General features: G+C 34.6%; 2 protein-coding genes and 1 long non-coding RNA gene across 5 annotated transcripts; 1 reads left to right on the forward strand and 2 right to left on the reverse strand.

The window, feature by feature from the left end:
• The first annotated feature begins 1,136 nt into the window (after positions 1 to 1,136).
• On the forward strand, positions 1,137 to 10,292 carry LOC130998091 (uncharacterized). 3 transcript variants are annotated; one of them, XM_057923525.1, is made up of 8 exons: positions 1,137 to 1,553; positions 1,821 to 1,935; positions 2,082 to 2,174; positions 2,246 to 2,944; positions 3,248 to 3,605; positions 4,070 to 4,151; positions 4,568 to 4,778; positions 4,970 to 5,179. In XM_057923525.1, exons 1-7 carry the CDS (start codon positions 1,365 to 1,367, stop codon positions 4,763 to 4,765), a joined length of 1,734 nt encoding a protein of 577 aa, XP_057779508.1. In that variant the 5' UTR covers positions 1,137 to 1,364; the 3' UTR covers positions 4,766 to 4,778; positions 4,970 to 5,179. The 3 variants fall into 3 exon arrangements, with proteins under 3 accessions (XP_057779508.1, XP_057779513.1, XP_057779519.1); XM_057923530.1 differs by lacking the exons at positions 4,070 to 4,151; positions 4,568 to 4,778; positions 4,970 to 5,179 and adding exons at positions 3,905 to 3,933; positions 10,210 to 10,292; XM_057923536.1 differs by lacking the exons at positions 4,568 to 4,778; positions 4,970 to 5,179 and having other exon boundaries at positions 3,905 to 4,150.
• LOC130998107 (triacylglycerol lipase OBL1-like) lies at positions 6,079 to 10,513 on the reverse strand. The gene is made up of 5 exons (XM_057923544.1): positions 10,113 to 10,513; positions 9,756 to 9,943; positions 9,480 to 9,513; positions 6,564 to 7,159; positions 6,079 to 6,440 (listed from the first exon to the last, which is right to left on the reverse strand). Exons 1-5 carry the CDS (start codon positions 10,477 to 10,479, stop codon positions 6,177 to 6,179), a joined length of 1,449 nt encoding a protein of 482 aa, XP_057779527.1. The 5' UTR covers positions 10,480 to 10,513; the 3' UTR covers positions 6,079 to 6,176.
• Positions 7,778 to 8,212, reverse strand: LOC130998114 (uncharacterized). Its single transcript, XR_009093271.1, has 2 exons — positions 8,164 to 8,212; positions 7,778 to 8,083 (listed from the first exon to the last, which is right to left on the reverse strand). It is a non-coding gene; the product is annotated as an uncharacterized LOC130998114 (long non-coding RNA).
• Positions 10,514 to 12,839: the final 2,326 nt, after the last annotated feature.

A 12,839-nucleotide genomic window follows, 5' to 3' on the forward strand; every position in this document is an offset into this window, starting at 1 on the left:
AAAATAGTGTATTTTAAGATGTATGAAAATTTTGGGATATCCAAGGTCCTTAATAAGTTCTATCATTTGAGCTAATTTTGTTTAATTCACATTACTAGGGATGAGATTGAAAAAAATCTTAATTATGAAAATAAAATACTCAATCATACTCCATTCATCTTCAAATAATTGTCATATACACAAAATTACACATACCAAGGAGGAGTATAATTTTATATGTATACAGTATTTCCTTACTGTAAAATTTCAAGTTTTGACTCTCTCTCTCTCTCTCTATTAAGTGGAGAAGAAAATAAAGAAAATGCATTTAATTCTAATATTAAGACATGGGATAGAATTGAAAGTCTAACTCAATTTTACTCTAAAATTTCACAATATAACACTTAAAAAGGGACAAAAAAATATCTACAATACTACTTTTATGATTTGAAGATGGAGAAAATATATCTTATCCATTATGAAATGTAAACACCCAAAGTGCATGTGTTGGTCTAATGATAAATTGGTTAATGAGGTCAAAGGTCTCGAGAGTCCACCATCACATGATTTTTAAAATTATTTGTTCATCTATATTTTTTTTTACTTCTTTAACCTGAGCGAGTACTTTGGATAACGATTATGTATACATGCTAGCCTCCTAATAAAACAACGATAAGGGTGCATTCTATTTGATGGAAGAGGATGAAAAATACATATATTTTTATTTTTTTCTATATATTTTGTAGGATGAATATTTTTTTAGACAATAAAAAAAAAACCCCTTTTATCTCACTCAATCAGTATAATGATATTTTCACATAATTTCTGCTGTAGAGAACGCAAGACGAAAAAAATTATCTGATAATTTCTTGTTCTCTTGTTTCTATTTTTTGTTTTTTCATTACAGTTAAAGGAAGTCATCCTAAATGAAAATACTCCGCAATCTATGGAGTAACAAAATAGGGCTAGTCGAAATTAATCAAGAAATTCACCGCAATCTATGGGTACCCGAAATTAATTACCCTCCAAAATGGAGTGAAAAATTGAGCGAGAAACTCCATTTTCAACGAACAACATAGAAAGCAGAGAATCCCACTCATCAAACTTTTGTTTAGCAGAGAACACCATGATTAAGACACCTTCCCTTGATCCCCTCAAAAAGCACCGTTTTCTACGTAAATCCCATAGGCCACAAAGTTTTCAACCCCCCTGCCCCCCTCATGGCCTCACACGATAAGCGCACCATTTTTGTGATACTATATCTAGCTAGTGAGTAATAACAAAAAGAGCTAGCTAATTGTATTCTTATTTTTCATGTAGTCTACTACTGCCTCGCCAGTCACCCCCCCTTCTTTTTTGTTTCCTTCCTTCCTTCCCCACTAAGAATGCCGGAGCTGGGTTTTCAAGATTTGAGGTCGGGCCTCAGGGCCCGTGATTTGAGCCCGGATTCCGTCATTTTCACTGCCGAATCCAATTTCACTAGCCTCTTCTCCTCCGCTTCTGCCAGTGTTGAGCGCTGCTCTTTCACCTCAGATGTTCTCGATCAAGAATCTGTCTCCTCTGTTGTTTCTCAAGTAATGCTGCCTCATTTCTCCCCCATTCTTGTTCGCTTCCTTTCTTCAACATACACTTTTCTTTATTTGAGATTGAGATAATACTGAATGCATGTATCTTAACCTGCTGCTTTAGCTTGTGGGTCAACATAAGAAAGTATGATTATGATATTCATTCAGAAAGATTGGATTTTTAATTGTGGGTTTCACAGATAGTTTTGATTCCATTAGAAAAACTTATGTCTGGTTCGAAGGAGGCGGAAAGTTGAAATTTTTGATTTGAAACAGCATTTGGCAGGGCATGAATTGTCTGAAGCATTGAGTGGTCCAGATCCAGATCCGAACAAATCAAAATTACTTCACAGGAATAGTATTAGCCTCAGCAGAAAGGAAAAATTAAAAGGTACATTGCGCCTTTTTTCTTGAGTTCCAACTCTGGCTTTGCCCAGTTGACCATCACCCATTGCTGAATTGGAAATATATGAGCAGATTTTGATGTTTTGAAATCGAAAATGCTGACTTTTTCCATTCAATTATGACTTGCATTAGCTCAAAAACTAGATAGCAGTGAGGCTGAGACCACAGAGGATGAAAATGTAGCCTTAGATTCTGCAAGAAATTCCTTCTCGCAAGCTCTTAAAGGTAATGATAATCACTTGGTTTTCATGTTTAACAAGAAATCCAGTTATTGAATTGGTTTTGCTGTTAATTAGAATGTCAAGACCGAAGGTTGAGATCTGAAGTTGTGTTGAAAAAAGTAGACCGTCGAAGGCCTGCTTCTCTGGATCTCAACAATCCGGTGGCGAATGCTGTAACTTCTACCACCACCTCACCAAGATTTGGAGTCATGAAGAAGCCGTCTGCTACTGCAGCACGAAGGACTGGAACGTTTCCTAGCCCTGGGACACCTAATTATCGACACCCGAGTGTTGGGATCCATAAAGGGTGGAGCTCTGAGCGCATTCCACCGCATACGAATGCAAGCAGGAGGAATGTGAGCACTGCATTGCTGCCTTACAATAATGGGAGGACTCTGCCTTCGAAATGGGAAGATGCAGAGAGATGGATAGTTAGCCCTGTGTCCGGTGATGGTGCTATGAGAACCTCGCAGCAGCAGCCGCAGAGGCGGCCCAAGTCCAAGAGTGGCCCCCTCGGGCACCCCGGGGTTGCTTATTATCAAATGTTTTCGCCTGCCACGCCCATGTTTGAAGGCAGCCGTGGAGCTGAGAAACTAACAGCCAATTCTCCCTTTTCTGCTGGAGTAATGGCTGTGGATGGCTTATCTATTCGATATGGAAGCTGTGAAGGCACGGGGAACTTTCTCACAGGCACGGAGCCTTGCATGGCTAGATCAATTAGTATACATGGATGTTCGGAGATGATAAGCCAGTCATCACTGCCAGGATCCCAGGGTATGGATAAGCCTAAATTCATGTTTATAGTAAAGATTTAGAGTAATACTTTGTGAAATATTTAAGTTAACAATTGTATAGTTGGTATGTGTTAATGCAGATGTTAAATATGATGTATTGTTGTCTTCGTTGTTCTTCTCTGTTTTGGCTCATGCTATTAACATTTCCATAGAACAGTTTTGGTGTGAATTATTTAAGTTAACAACACCAAGAACCATGTTTATAGCTTGGAGTAGATTTTATTATCTTAGATTAGACTAATACTTTGTAAGTATTGATTGTGTTTGGTATGTGTTAATGCAGATGTTAAATATGATGCGAGTGAGGACGCTGCCAACAACATATCTCGTGCTGTTTCAAGGAGGGATATGGCGACTCAGATGAGTCCGGAGAGTAGCAACCATTCCTCGCCTGGAAGAGGCTCTTCATTCTCTCTAGCTACTCCGTCTATTCTACCCATTGTAGAATCGCAGAGTATGCGTTCCTCCAAACCAGAGATGAGGGACGTGCTAGTTGACGAGCGTGTCACAGTGACAAGGTGGTCCAAAAAGAATAGGGGAAGAGGCAGTCGGAATGCTGATGACTGGAGAAGAAAAGCTGTAAACTTTCACTCTACTGCTAGTTGGGAAGTTTCGACTGAGACGTCTAAGAGTATTTCAAAGTAATTTTATTTAATCAATTCCTTTCGTTTGGCTATCTACGTGTGGGCTTAATGGGTGCGTGCAATTAGAAATTAAGAACTCAGCATTTAAACTATAAGAAAATGAAAATTCCATTAGGTTTTTAGCTGAAATTGAAGATAGATTTTCTGACAGTATGGTTGTCATGGAGTATTTATAAGGTAATTCTTGAGCACTTGTTTCCTGTGTTATTCATGGATTTATACCGATTCAAATTAATTTGTTCTGTACCATGCATCCATTTTATCATGCTTAATTTCTCTTTTCATTAAGCTTGTAGGATTGGTGTTTTTTAGTTCAGTTGAGTTGCTTCAAGTTTTTTAGTTCAATTTATTTGACTTCTTTACATTGAATGGGATTATGCCCCTGATAAAGGAATAGATCGTGCCAATATAGATGAAACGTATGCTTCCAGCCATTTATCTAAATTACTACCATGTTTCAGGATTCAGAGGGAGGAAGCCAAAATTACTGCATGGGAGAATCTGCAGAAAGCAAAAGCTGAAGCTGCGATAAGAAAACTCGAGGTACTTTCCAGTTTCTCATGCTCGTTTAATTACTGTAATTGCTCATTTCCAGCTTCTTTATGTATGGAAACTCTACTTGTGCTCTAACTATTTATACCCAGCAGCATTCCATAATGCTTCTTTGATGATGATGTTTTTTGTATATCACAATAATGCTCCATTCATGACAATCGTATACAAAGATCAATGGTCCAGATTGGTTTCCAGTTACTGCACTAGGAAAAATTCTCATATGATCCACTTTCTATATATATATTTGGGTGAACATATCAAAACTTAACCAAGCCTACAACTAAGTTTCCAAATATAGATTCATTATGGATTTATGGTTATAGTGATGGTGTCTGTATGGTTAAAGTTGACGTTGAGATTGCAAAGATTTGAATGGGCTGATTGGTTTGTATATATGCGGTTAGATGAAATTGGAAAAGAAGAGGTCTTCATCCATGGACAAAATTATGAAGAAACTGAGATCCGCGCAAAAGAAGGCCCAGGAAATGAGGGTGAACCAGACCACCAGCCGTGTAGCGAGACCCTCAGAGAGAGCATTATCCTTTCGAAGGGCTCGACCAATTAGTTCATTGAGTGGATGCTTTACCTGTCATGCTTTCTAGTGCACAACATCAGGTACTTTTTGACTCGGATGATCGAAATAATTAAGTAGGAATCTTGATAGAAAATGCAAGTTTGATCCAATTCCCTTATAAAATGATTAATTGTCAATGCAATTGGAACATAGTCATCATATAATATAACGCGGATTTTGTGTTGTGTTGTACGTCGTCGTGCTTGAAATGTTTGTTTCGATTGTTGTGCAGCCAAAAGGGATGCTCTAGATTGAGTGGATTCATATTTGGAAACGCTTGAAATATATATATTTGTTTGGTGGAACTGAGGTTGCACAAGTTATTGTATGATTGTAAGTATTTGTATCCTGAATTTACAGTGTATCCATATGTCAAATGGTGATCCCTTTATTCATATTAATTAATTCGTGGATTAACTGATTAGTTGATCTATATGCAAAAGAATCTTTCGTTATCAATGAATCGGGTGGCTATTACTTGAAACTACTTTCTATTAATGTTGTCTGAGGAACCCTAAATTTAAGTTTTGCACTTTTTACTTAGTTTTTTAGAGGGTGATATCATGCAGAAAATTGAGAGTTTCGATCTATTTCCCTTTATTCTTCCTCATTTAGGGGATTTTATAATATCAACTTAATTATTGCAATTAATATGTGTGATAATATATTTTAGAAGTGTAGTTCATGGTCCAACGCGTTGGAGCATTTTCTATAAGTTATTTGAACTTTTGTTGATTTTTTAAGAAAATCAATTTTTGCAGAAAATTATAATTTGGGGCCACGATGGATATCCAAACTTTGAAGAGTTGAATCATTTTGTGCTAAAAAAAAGTTGACTGAATCATCTTTGCTGATTATCGTGTTGCGTTAAATGAAATTTAGTGTTTATAGAAGTCAAATCGGATTTCCCTATTACCTATAGTGGTGGTGTTTCATCGTCTATTGCGTTAATAGATAAATGACACGTGAAAATTTTTAAAATTGAATTTTAATGATGTTAATTAAAGGTGTTATAAACAATGTATAAGGAAATTTTTATCATATCTAAATGAATTATTGTACTGAATGGAAAGAATGATGAGAGAAAATAATTTCCAAACTTGTTTATTTCAGCCACTCGAATTTCTCTTTCAAGAGACTGCTGAAAATCCGGATTACCCCAAACAAATATGGTACAATTCTATAACGAACTCATATACATATGCCAAACAAATATTTTGAAGCGCGATAGAGTCCCCAAAGAGACACCAAACGGTGCGAACTTTTGTCTACGATGGATTAAATCCCACCGCTCCCCCTCCCTCAAAGTAAAAAAAAAAAAAAAGCGCGATAGATCTTTCATATTGAATTGTAATTGTTGATTAATTAATTATACTAGCACACAATTTTATTTATCTCTATGCATATGTATAGAGTATTACACACTATTGAATTAAATATCAATGAGCCCCCGGGAATATATTGATGAGGCCAATTTTTTGTGATCTAGTAATATTATCATATTCTAGTGGAAAATGATCGGTTAAGCCCGGGGTAACCAAGGCGGTTAGCCTAAACAATTTCATAAACCATCCTTCTCTATACTCCTCCCCCTTTATCCAAGGTAACATCAAACTTCTAATAAGCTCGTAAACCGCATTCAAAACCTTCGGTACAACATAGAGTAACGAGAAATACTTGTCGTCATCTTCCTCCTCAACAACCTGCGCGCCATTAACACAAAAACTAATTATGCCAGAATTGATATTACATATTAACCATTTTTTTATAATTAAAGTTAATTTTGGAGCCGTAAAAATATATATATTAGGAAGGGGACTGCTGACCTGGCCCTTGTAGCAGCTATTGAAGTAGAAGCAAGGCCCAAAATGCTTGAACAAGAATGCCTTGTCATCATAAGGCAACCTAGGCACCACATCATTGCAATACACATACCTAAAATACTTGATATCATACAACTTCATTTTTTGCTTCATGTACTCCCCAAATTGCTCGTTCCCCACCTTTGGCTGCCCAAATGTGTACACTCCTTCCAACCTCGTCAGCAACGATTCCTCATCGTGCATAGCCAGAATGCCGGCAAACAAAATTGCTAATGCCCCACCGAGGCTGTGGCCGGTCAATATGAATTTCGCGTCGCCGTTTTCGTGCATTAGGGTTTCGAGCATCTCTCGGAGCGCGTAGTAGGCGAATGGTTTTGTGGGAGTTGGCGCGTGCTTGGGCCAGCCGGCGGATTTCTGGAGGCCGAGGGCTTTCATGAAGCCGCCGTGGATCTTGCCGGCGCCGGGGAACTCGTACCAGGAGACGTCGATGTCGGTGCGCCATGCATCGCTGTCGAATGGCTCTGTGCCTCTGAATGCTATCACGATTCGGTTTTTGTCTCGGAACATGGTTGCATATGTCGACTTCACTTCCTGAAAATCTGCAAAATCATACGATTATACTAAAATTCATGATAATATTTGGAGATTATTTTTGTCCCAAGATATATATATATATATATGTCAATGTAATTTAGTTTTGACGTAGTGATCCGGACATCTGTTGATCAAAACCAAATAAATAAATCCAAAAACAAATAGTTCGGTCTATGCATTTTAACTACCACTACAAAAAAAATCGCATTTCTCGACGGAAATTTCCGTCGGCAAAATTAAAAATGCCGTCGTTAATTTGTTTCTCGACGGATTGTCGACGGAAAACGAGAGTCACTAAATTAATCGTGGGGAAATAATTCTCGACGGAAATTCCCGTCGAGAAATTAACGACGGAAATTTCCGTCGAGAAAATATTTATTTACCGTCGTTAGTGCGTGGGAAAGTTCTGCCTAATTTCACAGATTTATGACGGATTCTCGACGGAAGATTCCGTCGTTAATTTCTCGACGGAAATTTCCGTCGAGAATTTGTTTTTCACCCTGAAAGTGGATTCCGTCGAGAATCCGTCGAGAATTTGATAATTTTTCATTTCCGTCGACAATCCGTCGACAATTATTCTGTATATTTTTTTTTGAAAATTTAATATCCTGTAAAAATCAATCTAAAATATTCAAATTCAAATATACTTATAATAAACATCCAAATTCATACATACTTAATGTAATAAACATCCAAATTCAATATACCTACAAATTTAAATTAAGTTAAATATCAAGTATCATAAATCCTAACTCCATAGTAACTACATAAATCCAAACTCAACAAATCCAACATGAGTTTGTTGTTGGTTGAGAATTTTGCGCTTCTTGATATGAGTGGATGGGCTTCTGATCTTGAAATGAGTTCTCCGATAGTTCTTTATCTCATTGTCTGTTCGTCCAGGTAGGTATCTTGCTATGGTAGACCATCTGCATGTCATCAAATATATAATTAGATAATAAAATTTAAATTTGAAAAAAAATGTCTAGAGAGAGAGAGAGAGAATTACTTGTTGCCCCCCAAAGGGCATGAAGTTCGATAATGATGCCTTCTTCCTGTCGACAAAGTTCGATAATTATGTGGCTATAAAATGAGAACAAAGAATTATGTGGCTAGTATAATACTACTATGCATGATGGAGTTTTTTATTCTCGAGAGCAGGATTTCTCCAATACCCTTTCAATGGATAAGAATCAAGCAAAAGTAGCTTAATTAATGATAGAAATAATCAAGAGTCTTGGATATCTCAAAGTATCAATCCATCAAAGTAAACAAGAGATTAACTTAACTTACTATTTTTATCTATCAAGGCTAATCCTTCAAAGTAAACGCCCTCATTGCAAGCAACTTATTCGCATATTTATATATATTGACTTCATTTCTCAAGTGAAATAGTTATTCTTATTGGATCCCGACCCTATACATATATTATGTATATAGCATTTCAACATACATATATAAATTAAGTTTTTTTAGAGGAATTAATTAATACACATATAAATTGTTACTACTTCTTACTTTCATCAATAAGATGCATAAATCTGAAAATATTTTATTTATTATTTAAAATTGTTTTACATGAATCTAATTAACCTATAATTATAAGTGAAGCAAGCACACATTAAGATGGATCGAGATATATATAAAATTATTTCTAGGTGCGACTCTATTAGTTTGCGAAACGTACAAGCAACTATTTGTCCAAGTAGGACCAAATTGCATGTAAGATTTTTTTGGTCATCAAACACTAAGTTTTAGTCGAATAGGTAGGACAAAACTAATTACCCATATTAAAACATTTAGTCGTGGACAATTGCTTACAAATATCAATAAATCCTAACCAAATTAATTAATAATTGAATTACTAGAGGATCTTGCTATATATATTTTCGAAGTTTTTTTTTGACAGAGAATTTTCGAAGTGTTTTTTTTTTTTTTTGAAAAGAATGGATAAAGTTTCTCTTTCATCTACAAGTCAGGTACATGCATATAGAGTCTAATGTACTTAGCTAGCATGCATCTGTGTTTACCTGTAAAACAACAAGGATTCAAAGTCCAATTAATTATGTTTAAAAAATTACAAAAGTACCCAATTATTCATGGGTAATTATATAACTTCATCACTACTTGAGGTTGTGGATAAAATTATATATAGACACTCTATGAAATATGAGATGTTAAGTTTCATATGATCATCATGATTCTTGGCCGTATTTTCGTCAAACAAAAAAATCACTTGAAACATATCGTAATACCATTTACACATGTAATTTAATTAATAAAAATGCTACGTAATGAATCTTAAAATTAATGTCATTTTCTTACCATTCCAAAAGTTGAAGAACCCAATAAATTCCATCTGCACCAAATGAAATAAAAAACAACGACACAAATAAGGGATTAGTTTAAACTATAATTAATCTCCCAGCAGACATCACGTACAGTCTTAAATAAATAATTAAAAAAAAAACCCATATATATAGTATGATGTTATATGCGAGTGCGAGAAAACTAAAACGAGATTATAGGAAATATGAGGATTTTAATATATTTATTACTCCATTACATATATAGTAGTATAATCTAGTAGCTAGGTGATACCTCCCAATGATGCGTGACAATGTTTCGAGCAAATGATTCATTTTCGTACGACAATTTGGAAGCCATTATTGCGATGAATGCTGCAGCTGTGTTTTCATAATAATTTCTCTTCAAATCCCATCTCCTGTCAGCATTTCCAACCATAGACGTGAATTTTGCTGATGTTCTATCCGGCTTCACCACCCTCCCTAAATAATTATCGCCAATCACATTTATTTTAAAGAATAAATTTTCTTTCTGATAAAATCATGGCATTCAAAATGTCGTTTATTCTTCGCTTAATTTACAACATGAATAGATGTCGTATATATAAACAGAGAAAACAAATAATGAAATAAAATTGGGAATTAAACTGGCCTGTGAAAATGTTGAAGAAGAGGCGGCGGTAGCCACCGTTGAAGGGCGGATAGTTGAGGCATAGCTCGATGGCGGCGCCGAGCGCGGCCATGGGATTCTTCAAGTGAAGCAAGGCTTTCTGGAGCAGCACAGAGATGAAAACAATCCATCTGTATCGGAATCCGGTGACTCCGCCTCCAATCTGAGTGTTGCAGAAATCTCTCTTCTCCAAATCATTTGAATGTAGAATTCTTAGGCAATCAAACCAGCTGGCAACTTCTGCTTTCAGATAAAGATAGTTTTTGGAGAAGTAGTTTTCTTCATCCATTGTTGTAGCTTCCAAGCAAATATTGAGTTGCTTGGACTTTTTATATTTTATTACCTGCATATATTTATAATTTTTGTATTAAAATAAAGTGAAAGCCGCTATCAAAAGAAATCGTGGATTCAAATATGAGCAGTCGTAGTTGTCATTCTCATCATTTTTGGATTACAAATTTGTAGATGCCTGCTGCGATTGCTCTTGTTTAGTTTAATTAATTGTACGTTCTGATTAATTAAATATGGGGGATAACTATTAGTAGGTGTTCTATACCATTAGAGAATTACTATTTTTGACATATAGTTTCTTGCCTTTTGGATTTTCATCATGAACTTGTAAAACTTACGCGCGCTCATAAGTAAAAATTTCTCATGGGAATACATTTAAATTCACTTTAAAAAAAAACTAGTAATTAGCTACCATCTTTATTCTCACTTTGTTTTCAATTGTATCTTCAAATTTTTTTTGACGGAAATTAATAACGATGTATAACAATCAACAAGACAAAATAAAGTGAGTTATATAAGTCAAAGTTTCAATTCTCTTCAAAATGATGTATTTAACATTTCACTGATTTTATTTTATTTTATTCTCATGACCATCGTAGTTTATCTGCGTTAAATTTATTAATTCTCTCATTTTAAGTAATCGTCATTACAAAAAAGATATGTTAATTTTCTTTAAAAAGCTGTTCATGTAAAACCATGCTCAGCTTATAATTAGACTTAGAAATTTATAGATAATGTTTTGAAATTCGAACAATCGAAAAAAGTTTAAGCACCGAATTGATTTTATCTTTGATTTATTTGTTAGTTCTACATTTTTAATAATATATAGCACTTAATTTATTAGTTAGCATCAAAACTCTTTAAAGAATATTATATTATTTTAATATATATGAGTAAATTTATGAAAATGATCATTTTTCTATAATAAAAATAAAAATTGTCCACTGACATAAATATTTTATGGACCACCGCAAGCTGCAGTTGCTTCGCCCGCCCCTCCGCGGAGCGACAGAGTTGGTCTAGCACTGCTAGCGCCAGCTTGCATAACCTCATCTCCATCGCCTCGAGGAGCACCTCAATCAACACCGCCGCCGCGTCGCCTTTGCTGGGATCCGTTCCCCATGAGCAAAGCTCCGCCATCAGATCGTTCTTGGTGATTGTTTGCCCAAAATTAATCAGTGGATGTACTTAAAAAAAATTAATCAGTAGATAATTTTTAAGTTTTTTATGTGAATGGTAAAATGGCAAGTGTGGTCAATTTTTAAGTTTTTTTTTTATTATTATTATCTTAATTAATGGGTAAATTTTATTTTGGGTTAATTGCATGAAAATACCTGATCTTTTTCCAAAATTTGATTTTTTGACAATCTTTTTAATTATAGCAAAAATTTCATCCACATTTCAATTTATTGCAATGTCCGTCCGAGGAAATATGGTATGTCAAAATTTCATTTCAATTATGCTTTTAAAGGAAAAAGATTACTCCATATTTCTGCGTCAGATATTTATTAACATTAAAATTTCAATTTTTTTTATATATTACAATTCACACACACCATACTTACATCATATTTACGCACATTAGATGGCTCGAACCACTAACCTATTAATTAGAAAGAAATGTTAACAATCTATTCTTAATTTACTAAAAATAAAAAATCGTTAGTAGCCCATGTGAAGAATGGGATGTTGGGCTGGTTTCTTAACCATATTGTATTGCTGGGCTGATGGTCCTAACTCTTATGCGTTAGCCCACTGCACTACATCTTAAGTTAACCCCGATTTTGAGCTAAAGCAATATTTGTAAGGGCATCTGCAATGGGGGCTCACGGAGAGAACGCGTGTGGGGCTCGCCGAGTCGCGCGAGCTCCATACCGTTGCCAGGTCTGGGAGGTGTGCACCACAATTCGTCTCTGCGAGTTCGGTGCGTAGAAGAAAGAGAACCAACATATAAAAAGATGGCTGTATTATTTTTTAAAATTTAAGATTTAATTCTAATTTTTAATTTTATTTTATAATAATTATTTTTTTATTATTATAGGTTGTTATTAAAATATAGTAATATTTATTTTAAACTACAAATACATTTAAATGAACAATAAAATAGAAATGAAAATATATTGTTTTTTTTAAAATTATTATATTTTTAAATTAATGTAATGTTGAATTTCAATTTTAATAAAATTTATGTTTTTAAATTTAATATTTAATTTAATTTAAAATAAAAATAAAAAATAAAATTTAAAAACCCATATATAAAGAGGGTCATTATGAAAAATAGACTCTTAAATGGTGGGAACCACTTAAGAGGAGCTCACATTGATATTTTAGTCTGCCAATTTTCCTCATCCTAATATTTTGCAAAAAAAAAAAAAATGGAAAAAATATTTTGCAAATTGATTAATATTAATGTAGTCG

Source organism: Salvia miltiorrhiza, chromosome 1, assembly GCF_028751815.1.
Source record: "Salvia miltiorrhiza cultivar Shanhuang (shh) chromosome 1, IMPLAD_Smil_shh, whole genome shotgun sequence".
NCBI classification, from domain to species: Eukaryota; Viridiplantae; Streptophyta; class Magnoliopsida; order Lamiales; family Lamiaceae; genus Salvia; species Salvia miltiorrhiza.